Here is a 13,514-nt window from a genome sequence, read left to right as displayed (position 1 = left end):
CAGTCCCAGCTCTTCCCTGCCCCTCTAGCAGAGGTAGGGTAGGTTAGTAGCCATAGGTGGCATGCTACATATTAATTGAGTAGGTGGGTTTTTTGTATGTATTTGGGGGGTGGGGGAGGTTGTATATATTTGGGGGGTGGGGGAGGTTGTATATATTTGGGGGGTGGGGATTTTTTTTGTATGTATTTGGGGTGGGAAGTTTTTTGCATTGGGGGTGGGAAGTTTTTTGGTATATATCTTGTGGGGGGAATTGTGTGAGGGGGGAGGGAATGAGTGAGCGTGGGGTAATTGACGGAGGGAGAGGAGAAAGGGTTGAGTGATGAAAAGAGGCAGTAAGAGTGAGAAGCAGGGGAGAGAAATACATGCGAGGCGGGAGCGTGAGAGGGGTTGAGACGGAAGGGAGAGAAATACATGGGAAGAGGGGGGGGGAAGAGAATGGGCTTGTGAGGTGTGAAATGGGGCAGGGGGGCTCACAATACCGCAGACACGGTGGGGTGGAGTTCTGTTGGTGGACTATATATATATATATATATATCGTGGGGCCCAGGACAAACATTTTAAGCAGGGGCCCCCACCCTCCCCCCACCCTCCCCTTGTTGGCGGTATTGTGAGCCGCCTGAGTGACAAAGGGAAATGGAAGAGATTGCTATTAAAGCAATTTTAAGAACAGTCTCCCATTTGTTTCAAGGGCTCCCACGGTTGTCCTATCCCTTTGTGAGATGAGAACTCAGTAAACTTCTAGAATCATGCAATGTTTACTCACAGACATACAGTAAGATCCAGTGAAGCATCAGTAGGATACAAATGGGTTTTAATGAATCAGTGTAACGATGAATAAGTCTTTGCAGATTGAACATAAAGATTTACCAGTAGTAAAAAAATAATAATGCTCCATTAACCAAAGACTTGAAGCCCATGAAATCTGTTAAACTGCCAGCATATCCTCCTTCAATATCTATAAATGATTTACGTATTTACGTATTTCTCATTTTGTGGCTTACACCACATTTGTAGTGTCTTCTATTTGGCATAAGGGTAGAAAAAGGTCTAAACCAATGTTGGATGCGCCTGACCCACATTTGTATTTCATGTTGTTAACAGAATAATCTCACACTCCATTTTTCACTTTCCCCACAGGGGATCTAAAGAAAGGCTCCATTCCAAGCGCTGCAAAATCAAATCTCCCAAAACCTTGCCCATCTGGCCTCCGTCCGCCTGGTTATTCGTGCTTGCCGGCAGCTAAGCTAGCAGCGTTTGGGTTTGTCAGAAGCTCCAGTGTGTCATCACTCTCAAGCAATCAGTCCAATGAGAGCGTCCACAATGATCAGAACAGAGCATCGAATCGTAAGTAGCCAAAATGTGCAGGAAAATGTCTTCATTTATACTATTTCACAATGTGGTTATAGCGAAAATCAGCATACCCACAAGAGCCCCAATAATGAAACTTTCACAATTATTGTATTCTGTGTGTGGGATATTGGTAAGGGGCTACGGACCAAGAGAGTGTAAGGCAACATGCTGTAGTTACAATAAATATTTATGTACTAACAAGGCTTCAAAATGCATTACATTTTCTGAAACGGAACCTGGATACAGTACCTACGTATAAGAATAAGAATAATAAGCTGTCTGTTAACGGAAGTGTGTGTATATGTACAGTAGGTAGTCACTCTTTTTCTTAAGAGCAGCAACAAGGCTGAAAAATGTGTATATGTGCAGTATGCAGAGAGATCCACTTTGCAAATTTAGACCGGAAAACTTAACTCAGCAGCTCCACAGAACATACATGTGTACAACATATTCTGCTATCTTAGAGGCTTAGCATTAGCGAGATGCAAAAATGTTTCCTAAATTCACAAACCAGGCAAAATGTGCCTTTAATTTTGCTAAATCTCACAGTTTCGCACCAAAATTCACCCAAGCATTTTTCATCCAGACTCTGAAATAAAGAGAGAGAGAGAGAGAAAAAGTGAGTGTCGGTTTAGTACAGTGTCCAAATAGTCACCTACAGCAGCGGTGTGCAAACTGTGGGTCGCGACCCCCAGGGGGGGCGCGACACTGCCGACGGAGGGCACGGGGTTTACAGAGGCCCCGCGCGCTTCCCGAAGGCACTTGAATTAAGTGCCGGGGGAGCTGCAGGGCCTCTGTAAACCTAACTTACCGTGGCTCCGGCGGCTTCCTCCCTGTGTCGCCATGGCAACGCGGCGTCAAAATGACGCTGCGAGGTCATGTGACGTCACGTTGCTATGGCAACGTGACGTCATTACGCCGGAGCGCGGGTAAGTTGGGGTTGGGAGGGGGGCGCGGGAGTGAGGGGACAGCCGGCAGGGGGGCGCAGGGAAAAAAGTTTGCGCCCCCCTGACCTACAGTATACTTAAGGTGGAGATGCTGTACCTGTGAACACACCTGGGATTCCCTGGAAATAAGCTAATTTAAATCTGCTAACATGATTTAAATGTACATATTATTAAAACATCTGCGAACCGCTTTAGAAGACTTTTGCACATTTCTAGTAATTAAGGCGCATAACTTATTGCAAGAAGAAATTATTCACAATGCCATTTTAAAAAGTACAATAACTTTATTTTACACCTAATTTCTTGCAAATTAAAATTTCACAATGAACTATTTGATCAGCATAAAAAAAGAAACAGGAAAGTTGAAAAGGTAAAAGTAATGGCACCGTTACAGTGTAAGCTTTTTGTTTACTGTGGTAAAACTGGCTTATTTTACTAAATGCATTGTCAGTATTGTCTGAGAAGCTCTTTATCCTTGTTATTTTGTATTCAAAATTCACATTTGTTTAGCTACCTGATGGTCTGACATATCAATAGATTGCATTTGGAATATTGAATGTAAAGCTCCATATCCTCTGGCTGTACTGCTGCTGATTGCTTATACAGTACTTGTCTCCTCTTGACATGTTTTCGCAATGTTGATAGGTCTAGTAATGCATGCACAATTTCAACTGAGGATTCATTTTGTATTAGAAAATGATATACTGCTAATCAATCAGATTTCATAGTGTAACCTGTAGCTCATTCAAAGCCCTCCAGCAGTGAAGGGATTAATAATTTCTTACTGCGCGCCAGTATCTGTATTTAAAATGTTCTAGCTTCTCTATTCTAATGTATTACATAATAATTATACATTATAGTAATACTAGCTGAGAGACCCGGCGTTGCCCGGGATGTAATGTTCCCGTTCCTCTCTCTCCTCCCCCCTCTCTCTGTTTGTCCCCCATTCACATCAATCCAGTCCCCCCCCTCCCTCCCTCCTTTACAGCTTCATGTAGCGTGTGTGCGTCAGTCACTGTGTGTTTGCTCGCGCGTCAGTGAGTCTGAGGCAGAAACACAAACACACACAGACTGACTGACGCACACACAGTCAGTGTGTGCCTCAGTCAGTGTGTGCGTGCGTCAGTCAGGCTTTGTGTGCGCGTCAGTCAGTGTGTGCGTGCGTGCGGCAGTCAGTCAGTGTGTGCGCGCGGGGCGTCAAAGGCAGGGGGGGGCGTCAAAGGGAGGGGGGGGGCGTCAAAGGGAGGGGGGGGGCGTCAAAGGGAGGGGGGGGGCGTCAAAGGGAGGGGGGGGGGCGTCAAAGGGAGGGGGGGGGGGGCGTCAAAGGGAGGGGGGGGGCGTCAAAGGGAGGGGGGGGGCGTCAAAGGGAGGGGGGGGCGTCAAAGGGAGGGGGGGGGCGTCAAAGGGAGGGGGGGGGCGTCAAAGGGAGGGGGGGGCGTCAAAGGGAGGGGGGGGCGTCAAAGGGAGGCGTCAAAGGGAGGGGGGGGCGTCAAAGGGAGGGGGGGGGCGTCAAAGGGAGGGGGGGGCGTCAAAGGGAGGGGGGGGCGTCAAAGGGAGGGGGGGGGCGTCAAAGGGAGGGGGGGGGCGTCAAAGGGAGGGGGGGGCGTCAAAGGGAGGGGGGGGCGTCAAAGGGAGGGGGGGCCTCAAAGGGAGGGGGGGGGCGTCAAAGGGAGGGGGGGGGGCGCCTCAAAGGCATGGATTCCTCCCCCTGCATTTCCTGCAGTGGACAGGAGGGGGGGGGCAGTGGACAGGAGGGGGGGGGGCAGTGGACAGGAGGGGGGGGGGCAGTGGACAGGAGGGGGGGGGCAGTGGACAGGAGGGGGGGGGCAGTGGACAGGAGGGGGGGGGCAGTGGACAGGAGGGGGGGGCAGTGGACAGGAGGGGGGGGCAGTGGACAGGAGGGAGGGGGCAGTGGACAGGAGGGGGGGGGCAGTGGACAGGAGGGGGGGGGCAGTGGACAGGAGGGGGGGCAGTGGACAGGAGGGGGGGGGGCAGTGGACAGGAGGGGGGGGCAGTGGACAGGAGGGGGGACAGGAGGGGGGACGCAGTGGACAGGAGGGGGGACGCAGTGGACAGGAGGGGGGGGCAGTGGACAGGAGGGGGGGGCAGTGGATAGGAGGGGGGGGCAGTGGACAGTGACACACACACACACACACACACACACACACACACACACACACACACACACACACACACACACACACCTCAGTTGATGCGCCCTTTCTTTAGTTCCGTTTGGCGCCGGAGGTGGGGAGCGACACCTACCTGTACTTCCGGGCGCCGCCACCGTCTGACTCGGCGCCGCGAGGGAGGAAGGGGGTCCGCCATCTTACGCGCCGCGTGGCAGCTGCGGGAAGCGAGGTGATTTGGAGCGGGGAGGGGGGAGAGGTGATTTGGAGCGGGGAGAGGTGATTTGGAGCGGGGAGAGGTGATGCCGCTGGGGAGGGGGAAGAGGTGATGCCGCTGGGGAGGGGGAAGAGGTGATGCCGCTGGGGAGGGGGAAGAGGTGATGCCGCTGGGGAGGGGGAAGAGGTGATGCCGCTGGGGAGGGGGAAGAGGTGATGCCGCTGGGGAGGGGGAAGAGGTGATGCCGCTGGGGAGGGGGAAGAGGTGATGCCGCTGGGGAGGGGGAAGAGGTGATGCCGCTGGGGAGGGGGAAGAGGTGATGCCGCTGGTGAGGGGGAAGAGGTGATGCCGCTGGTGAGGGGGAAGAGGTGATGCCGCTGGGGAGGGGGAAGAGGTGATGCCGCTGGGGAGGGGGAAAAGGTGATTTGGAGAGGGGAGAGAGGTGTGTGTGTGTGTGTGTGTGTGTGTGTGTGTGTGTGTGTGTTATTTATTTTTTTGGACCTTTGGCCCGTCACTCCGCCTCAGGCCAATGAGAGGTGTGGGGGGCGGGCCAAGGGGGTGGTGTGAGTGTGTGAGGCCAATGAGAGGTGTGCGGGGGCGGGCGGGCCAAGGGACCAATGAGATTGCCGCTAGGGACACCGGACATCCAGCAGGCAGGCATGCATGCATGCAGGCAGGCAGGCAAACATACAGTGCTTTCACTAATATAGTATAAGATTTGTATTGACTGGATCTTCTGTTATGCTAATTGTAGCAGAGAATAAGATAATTTTAATGGCAATGCTTAAAAACGACATAAGTCACAAACGTTATTGTTAATTGTTACCACATGTTACAATGCTGGTGTAGCCCCGTTTCCCTGCCATGCCTAAGGGACATACACGGGCAACTACGCGTGCTGCTGTACCTGTTTGCTCATAGGAGGTCTAAGCCTCCGCTTCTGGGAGCCTGGGGTAAGCTCTATCTCCTTGTGCACAGCGCCTCTACAAATGAGGGATCCCAGCATAGACGGGATAACCCCTCACAGGAACCAATACCACAGCAGTAAGCAATAATACAATACACAATATATATAACTGATCTTTACTGTAACAATACTACACATATAACACACAATACTACGTGAGACAGTATAGTGCAGTCACCCCAACACTTAGTGGTTCCTCCAAAGTACTGAAGGTGCCGTGGCACCAATAACACCTGGTGTCCGTCCCAGCAATCCCACCCAAATGTGATTTAGTGCTACCCCATCTGAATGTTGGTGCACGTTGGGTACCTGCCTGGGTACTCCAGTACCCAGGTGCCGCTTGCTGAGATGCGTTGGAGTAGGTCCCACGCAGCGGGGCCTCCAACAACAATTCCCCTCTCTCCTAAGGGTCCTGATCCTCCTCGTGGGGTGAGCTCACGCTGGAGTGTCTCACCCAAATGTTCTGGAACACTGCGGCCTGGTCCCAGGTCACAGATCGCCGCGTAGACGTCCAGCAACGGCGCAACAATAATAGTATTGGGAAGAGTCCCTATCTGAGGCCTTCCCAGCAACATGGATCTCATGTGGCTCAGGGCCTGACTGGGGCCTATGTGGCAAAGTCTAGGCCTATTCCAGAAAGCACTGCTCCCTGGACACTACCTTCTCTCTTCGCTCCTCAGTCAGGGCTGACTAGCGTGCTCCCCACACATTGAGGATATCTTGTCCTTCTCCTGCTGCCAGACTCCAATTGGCTGGGACAGTCCCATGTTGTAGTCCCTCCCCCTGAGGATTCTGGGACATGTAGTCCCGCTGCTGCATATGCGGAGCAATTCTAAGATGGCTGCTGCTCTCCTGACACTGCGCATGCGTGCCTCGCAGCACTGCACATGCGCGCCAACCAAAATGGCTGGCCCCACACTCCTGATCTCACGGAGCTCCGGCCAAACAGCAGAGCAGATCCCCCACACCGGAGGCAGGTTAGGGGACTCGGCTTCACCGGCATAATGAATTCTGACCTCAGTGAGCAAGGTAAATAAATGGAGAGCATAGTCCAGATATGGTTGTTCTTGACCCTGTAGCTTTGGTACCAGCACCGAGTATGTGGAAAAAAGAAAGGCAAAAATAGTGCAATACAATTTAATACAAAAATGGGGAGGGGGGGGGTAAGTAATGCACTTACAGTAGTTCTTGCACTTTATTGTCTTGCAGCAACCCCTTTCCACTGCCTTAAAATACCTTACATACATAGTTACATAGTAGATGAGGTTGAAAAAAGACTTCCGTCCATCAAGTTCAACCTATGCTATATTTAGACAACAGATACTTTATCCTATATCTATACTTATTGATCCAGAGGAAGGCAAACAAAAAAACCCATTTAGGGGAAAAATTAATTCCTTCCTGACTCCAAGAATTGGCAATCGGATTATTCCCTGGATCAACATCCTTCCCATGTATACTTATTTGGTATATCCCTGTATACCTTTAACATCTAAAAAGATGTCCAACCCTTTTTTGCACAAATCTATTGTATCTGCCATCACAGTCTCTATGGGTAATGAATTCCACATTTTAACTGCCCTTACTGTAAAGAACCCTTTCCTTTGTTGCTGGTGAAATTTCCTTTCCTCCAACCTTAAGGGATGGCCCCGAGTCCTTTGTACTGCCCGTGGGATGAATAGTTCTTTTGAAAGCTCCTTGTATTGTCCCTGAATATATTTGTATATAGTTATCATATCCCCTCTTAGACGCCTCTTTTCTAATGTAAATAAATCTAATTTAGCTAGCCTCTCCTCATAAGTTAGAATGCCCATCCCCTTATTAATTTGGTGGCTCTTCTCTGCACTCTCTCTAGTTCCATAATGTCTTTTCTTAGGATTGGTGCCCAAAATTGTACTCCATATTCAAGGTGTGGTCTTACTAATGCTTTGTAAAGGGGCATAATTATGTTTAATTCCCTTCCATCCATTGCCCGTTTGATGCAAGATCACCCGCAACCATACCGGGAACAATCTCCGACCAAACTATCATTGATTTTTTAAACACCAAGTACATCTTTGTCACATCCCTCTGCATCACGTAAAACAAGTCAACAGTTTTTACCTTACACTGTGATTTCATACACAGAAATTCCTACTCCCATTGCATTCCTCAACGCCCTAACCAGGAAACCTCCTCTGTATCCCCAATTATTCCCAGATGCTTCCCATATGGTCGCTGCACCTTCCTGTGCTCGGTCCAGTGAATGTAAGAATCCCCACAGGGGACAAAACCGAAAAGAAAAAACAAAAAACTCCTAGACAACTTCCAAAAACACACACATGAAACAGTTTAATAATGGCGAATGTAACTTCTGATTTCCCTTTATCTCCCAATTACCTTCTCACCTTATCACTTCCTGGATCTAGAAATTCCCAATAAAATTATTTCTGACTAACTTGAAAAAGAAAGAAATCCCAAATAACCGCATGCCAACCGCACTAGCTGACAAGCCCCAATTGGCCAACTGTAACAAAAAGGTTACCAATACCCAACTGATCTCCATCACTCGACACCTTATCTTATCCCTTCATGAAACCACACCAATCCATCGAAGACTCCACATTGGCTGCCCAGATCAATGGAGCCAGGAATTTCTTCACCAGCTTCCACGCTCTTCAAAACCAAGGGCCAGAGGTGATCCAGAAATGTACCCTGCCTCTGCTTCCGGAGCCAAATCCTGGGACAGTGAGTCAGCAATACAATTTTCCATGCCTGGAACATGCCTAGCCCTAAAGACTGTATTTACTGATAAGCCTAGCAAACTTAATGGTGCAACAGTCAAATCGCTGGAGGACAGCTTGCTAACATACAATGTATTGCTGCAACCTCACCCAATAGGAACAACTAGAGTTGCAGACCCCACGACCCAACTGTCAGCACAATTAGAATAGCTCCAGGAAGGTTACATTCCTTAACAGCCCTGATTCAAACCAAACCTGAATTATTTTCCTTTGATACATCAGATCCACTCATGTGCCCCAGCATTTCACCAGGGAGAACCGGTGGTTCGGTGAGTAAAGTCCCCGAATCTGATAATGATACGGAGTGTCAATTCCTGGTGTGAGCTACTTGTGACCTTGGGCAAGTCACTTTATCTCCTTGTGCTTCAGGCACCAAAGACATAGATTGTAAGCTCTACAGGGCAGGGACTGTGTCTGTAACATTCCTACAGTATGTGCGGTGCTGCATACTACACACTTTGCTGTAATTGTGAAGCACTTTGAGTCCCACTGGGAGAAAAGCACTATATGAAATAGTTAGTATTATAGTTGCATCACTGCAGTACATAAATACCATTATCTGTAAGTGGACCCGGAACATTTTATTGGTGTAGGAGCAGAGGTTAATGTACGGGTAAAATTGGCACAATTCTGCTGCAAAAAAATTAGTTAGTTGTAGAAGAAAAATATCCTTTTCCGTTACATTTTGTTCCTTTGTTACATCCAGTGCAATTTATTTCCTTCAAATTTCTCCGAATTTGCATTGTTTCATAGATCCCCAATGTTTTGAAATGTGTTGCTGTTTTTCTGAAATAGCCATTTACAAAATGGTCTCTCTGCTGAAAAACTGGGGCAAAACAGATGCATTAATACTGCACTATCCTTGTTAAAGTAAGAAATATCACTTGTTTTAATATGAATATTTTCCTTAGTACATTTTTTTAAATCTAGAACTCCGCACACAAGTTAAGGTTTTCTTACAATTAGAAAAAAAAACAAACGTTCATTTTGTAGAGATGGGAACTCATGGTAACAAAATAATTTTATTTCTGTTAACATAAATACTTTTGTATATCTTTTTCATTTTTTAATGGTTCTAGATTATTTCCCCCAGAAAATGTAATTAGTTTGGATCACATAAAAGAACGTATTGCTCTTCCCTGACTGATAAAGAAGTCTTTTTGATGTTAGTAATTACTGTATGTGTAACTCAATACAATGGGAAATATCCTCTTAAAAAGAATAAAGGAAAATGCATTCAATTGGTAGAGAAAATATAAAGTAAAATTTTCTGCAGATTTTTTTCTAATGCTCTATTTTGTAAAGTATATTCATTATACACTCACAAAACACTTCATTATTGGACTACCTTTGCATTAGCAATTAAAATGTTATCTAACTATAAATGGTTAGCATATTGTGAATATAAGATTAAACCACTCTTCCAGAGGGCAGTAGGGGGTTAATTAACTATTGATTTACTTGCATACACCTACATACAATATACTGTATGTAGGGAAATATAATAATAAATTAAAATCCCTACTCTCTGATTGGTTCAAATTCCGGGCATTATCCAATCAGTAATGGCCCGGAATTTTTGGCATCCTGCCAAGTTTTTAAGCCAATCAACTTTCAGTTCTCATTCACAAAGAGTGAGATCAGCTGTCAGACAGGGGAGGTGATTGGACAGGAGGCAGCAGCAAGGCACTGACTCCTCCCCCACCCTGCCTGAAGAGCACGGGAGAGTGAGGGGAAAGGTGTGCGTGTGTGTGTTTTGTGGGTGTAAAGGGGGCAGCAGAGTGTTTTATTGGTGTGTGTGTGTGTGTGTGTTTTCTGCTGGTGTATTTTATGGGTGTAGAGGGGACAGCAGAGTTTTGTGGGTGTAGAGGGGGGGAACTGCAGTGTGTGTGTTCGGTGTGAGTTTTGTGGGGGGAGGAGGGTTGCAGAGTGTTTTGTTGGGGTGTGTGTGTGGGTCTGGAGTGTGTGGGTTTACAGGGGGCTGCACTGGGTGTAGAGAGGGGACTGCTGGCTTGTGTTTTGTGGATGTAGAGGTGGCAGAGTCTGTTTTGTTGGTTTGTGTTTGTCTGCAGTGTGTGTTTTGTGGGTGCAGGGGGGGGCTGCAGTGTGTGGGTTTTGTGGGTGGAGGAGGGGTGCAGAGTGTTTTATTGGTGTGTATGTATGTGTGTGTCTGCAGTGTGTGGGTTTACAGGGGGGGGGGGTGCAGTGGGTGTAGAGGGGGGCTACTGTTGTGTGTTTTGTGGATGTAGAGGGGGGAAGCAGTCTGTTTTGTTGGTGTGTGTGTGTGTGTGTGTGCCTGCAGTGTGTTTTGTGGGTGTAGATGGGGGCTGCAGTGTGTGTATGTGTGTGTGTGGAGGAGGACTGCAGAGTGTGTTTTGGTGTGTGTGTGTGTGTGTGTGTGTGTGTGTGTGTGTGTGCAGTTTCCTTTTAATAAACGAGCAGAAAAGCAAAAAAATGTAGACATTCATGCTGATAAAAATCAATATGACTACAAAAGTGTCTGTCTTTTTTTATGAAAATGTAAAAAAAAAAATATATAAAATAAGCCTACATCTAGCCTATAATATTAATAATCCCCTCTGAACAGGGTATTACTGGCCAATAATGCCCTGGCTGGGTTAAGGTCCCTCGGCTTCGCCTCGGGCCTTAAACTCTTCCAGCCAGGGCATTAATGGCCAGTAATGCCCTGCTCTTCTGGGATTATTACTTGAACAATACATGATCTTTGACAGATTTGTCAGATCAATGTTCTTGTGTCTTGAGTTTTATCAAAGTGGTGCAAAGGAAAACCAAACACCATAGACAATGCAAACACTGCCATCTGAATTAGTTTAGTTTTCAAGAACGTACACAAACGAAAACATTTTATGCAGAAAAAGCACATTAATACAATATATTTGCATTAAGGTTTCCAAGACATGCAGGTTTAGGTCATTATGGAATGTGCTTCTTCTTGAGGTTTCTATTGTTGTTATTTTTAAAATGACAAATGGATTGTCAAGCATCATTTCTATTAACTATCGAGAAGAGGTTAAAACATGGGGCATAGGTTTTGGAGTAGCACAGAGTTACAGTACATGTCGCTGTTCCCACAAATGTTGCTTGGTGGTCTTTTATATAAGGGGAAATATATCATCTTTCTACAAGAAAGCACAGAAGTTAGCATCTGTGAACTGTGCTCAGCAATCATTCAATAAATGGTGTGTACACACTGGCTCAGGAATTCAATAGAAATAGGCTTCTCATTTGGTGTTTTAACAGCTTGAGTTTCAGAAGGGCCAGCAAAGCATAGCAAAAAAAAATACAATGGCTTAATCAGACAGTTTAATGCAGTGTCGGCATCTCAGACAGAAACTGTCCACCTCAACCTGTTCATGGCTCATCTCCTAAGGGTAGGTATAATATAGAAAATATGCTGCTGTTACGGTAACTAGACGTCAGTCCCTAGTGGAATAATACAAGCATCCTCTCTCACTGTTTCCTGAAACGACTGCCAGTTACATCTTCATCTTCTGAGCTCTTTGTTGTCATGACAATTCAAGGTGACCAGTGACGTTTGATCAGCATATTGACTCTTGAAATCACAACATTAAGGAAATAGTTTTATGGTGTTTGAGGTTGCCGTTATTTGCCTGAACCAACTGGCAGGTTGCCAAGCCACAGAGCACCACTGGTATTTTTCTCTTATCTTCAATAAAAACTCTCCAACTTCTGGGTAAAATACACATGCTGTGTTAAAGTTAACGCTGCAACGTCGCTTTTAACCGCTTTTATTTGATGTAATACACAAAAATACTGTATATTATTTTATGGCATGTTATTTATAAAATATTTTACCAGGAAGTAATACATTGAGAGTTATCTCTCGTTTTCAAGTATGTCCTGGGCACAGAGTAAAACAAAATAATACATGGTTACAAATACAGTTACATAAATGAACAAGGTATACATTATATACAAGACATTGCATGTAGGGAGAGATGCAGATTATTGAACCCTTATCCAGATTCAACACAGAAAAAGGGGGGGGGGGAATCCCTACTCAGCTCTATATTAACAATTAGAGGGGTGCAACCTGGGATGAATGGCTATTGTATATACGAAAGAGAAAGAATCCCTGACGATGCACTCATCCTCTACCAAATGAAAACAAATACATTTTATTAAATTCTAAATAAAGAAAAATAATTAATTAAGTTAAAACCTCAAATTGCGCATAGGTGGTCAGTGTTTACAAAAAATCACAGAACAGGAAATGAGGAACACACATGAGCCCTAATGGTGTACCATATAGGGTTACTGGCATTCACCCCCCTCATGCTGCCTCTCTGAGTGACAGGGTGGAGGTGAACTGGGTCTGTGTACAGCCAATCATTGTGCAGACCTTGCGCCCTCCCCCTCTGTGCATAAGTTAGAAAGTGTTCTAAATTATAGTCAGTTGAGGTCTCCCCCCCCCCCCCCCCCTGGGGTAGAGACATGCAGTTCAGCTCTCCCTCTCCTGGCCTGACTGCAGCCAAAGATCTGAACAGAGTACCAGGCCTCAAGACTGCAAGAACGCCGGTACCATCCAGAGGTCTGGGACCTATCCTAAAACCCTATGCATACACTATAATAACAACTGCAGTGGCTGCTACAAATAAAGGATCCTGTTTTATATACCTCTGCCTAAGTTACAGTCTATTGGGTAGAGGTATGCTTGAAGACTGTCATGGTGGGGACTGTTTCCAGTACACCTGGAGGCGCTGACACCATGAGAAGAGCCTGAAGGATCCCCAAAAGCCTGTCCTGTTTCCCCTTACCATCGCGGATGCTCATCTCTCCTGAACCCTCACAGGTAACAAGCACCATGACACCTGTAGCTTGAGCAAGATCTCCCAGAGGTGGGCGGGGGGTGGGGGTTTGGTAAGCAGCGCTACATAAGTATAATTCCCCAGGTTTGGTGAACCTGTCTCTTTTCCCCTTAGTTACCTGCCATTCAGACCTCACATCGGTGTTAAGTGAATCCCAGCATTAGTTTTAAGTTATTAACGTGATTAGAAAGAACATTCTCAGCTGAATGCTTTGGGATAATAAACATCTCAGCAGATGTTTCTGAATTGTAAATGCTGGCTGTTGATTTGC

General features: G+C 46.6%; 1 protein-coding gene across 3 annotated transcripts in view; it reads left to right on the top strand.

Annotated features, from left to right (window-relative positions):
* The window catches only part of MTUS2 (microtubule associated scaffold protein 2), a 666,577-nt gene that overhangs the window by 287,580 nt on the left and 365,483 nt on the right, over nucleotides 1–13,514 (top strand). For all 3 annotated transcript variants that reach the window (XM_075592173.1, XM_075592174.1, XM_075592175.1), the window contains exon 4: nucleotides 1,138–1,344. In XM_075592173.1, the coding sequence (XP_075448288.1) occupies nucleotides 1,138–1,344 (207 nt within the window). The remainder of the gene's footprint in view (nucleotides 1–1,137; nucleotides 1,345–13,514) is intronic.

This window comes from Ascaphus truei, chromosome 3, assembly GCF_040206685.1.
Source record: "Ascaphus truei isolate aAscTru1 chromosome 3, aAscTru1.hap1, whole genome shotgun sequence".
Taxonomy (NCBI): Eukaryota; Metazoa; Chordata; class Amphibia; order Anura; family Ascaphidae; genus Ascaphus; species Ascaphus truei.
The sequence above is the reverse complement of the archived record's forward strand: the minus strand, read 5'-3'. Positions and strand labels throughout refer to the sequence as shown.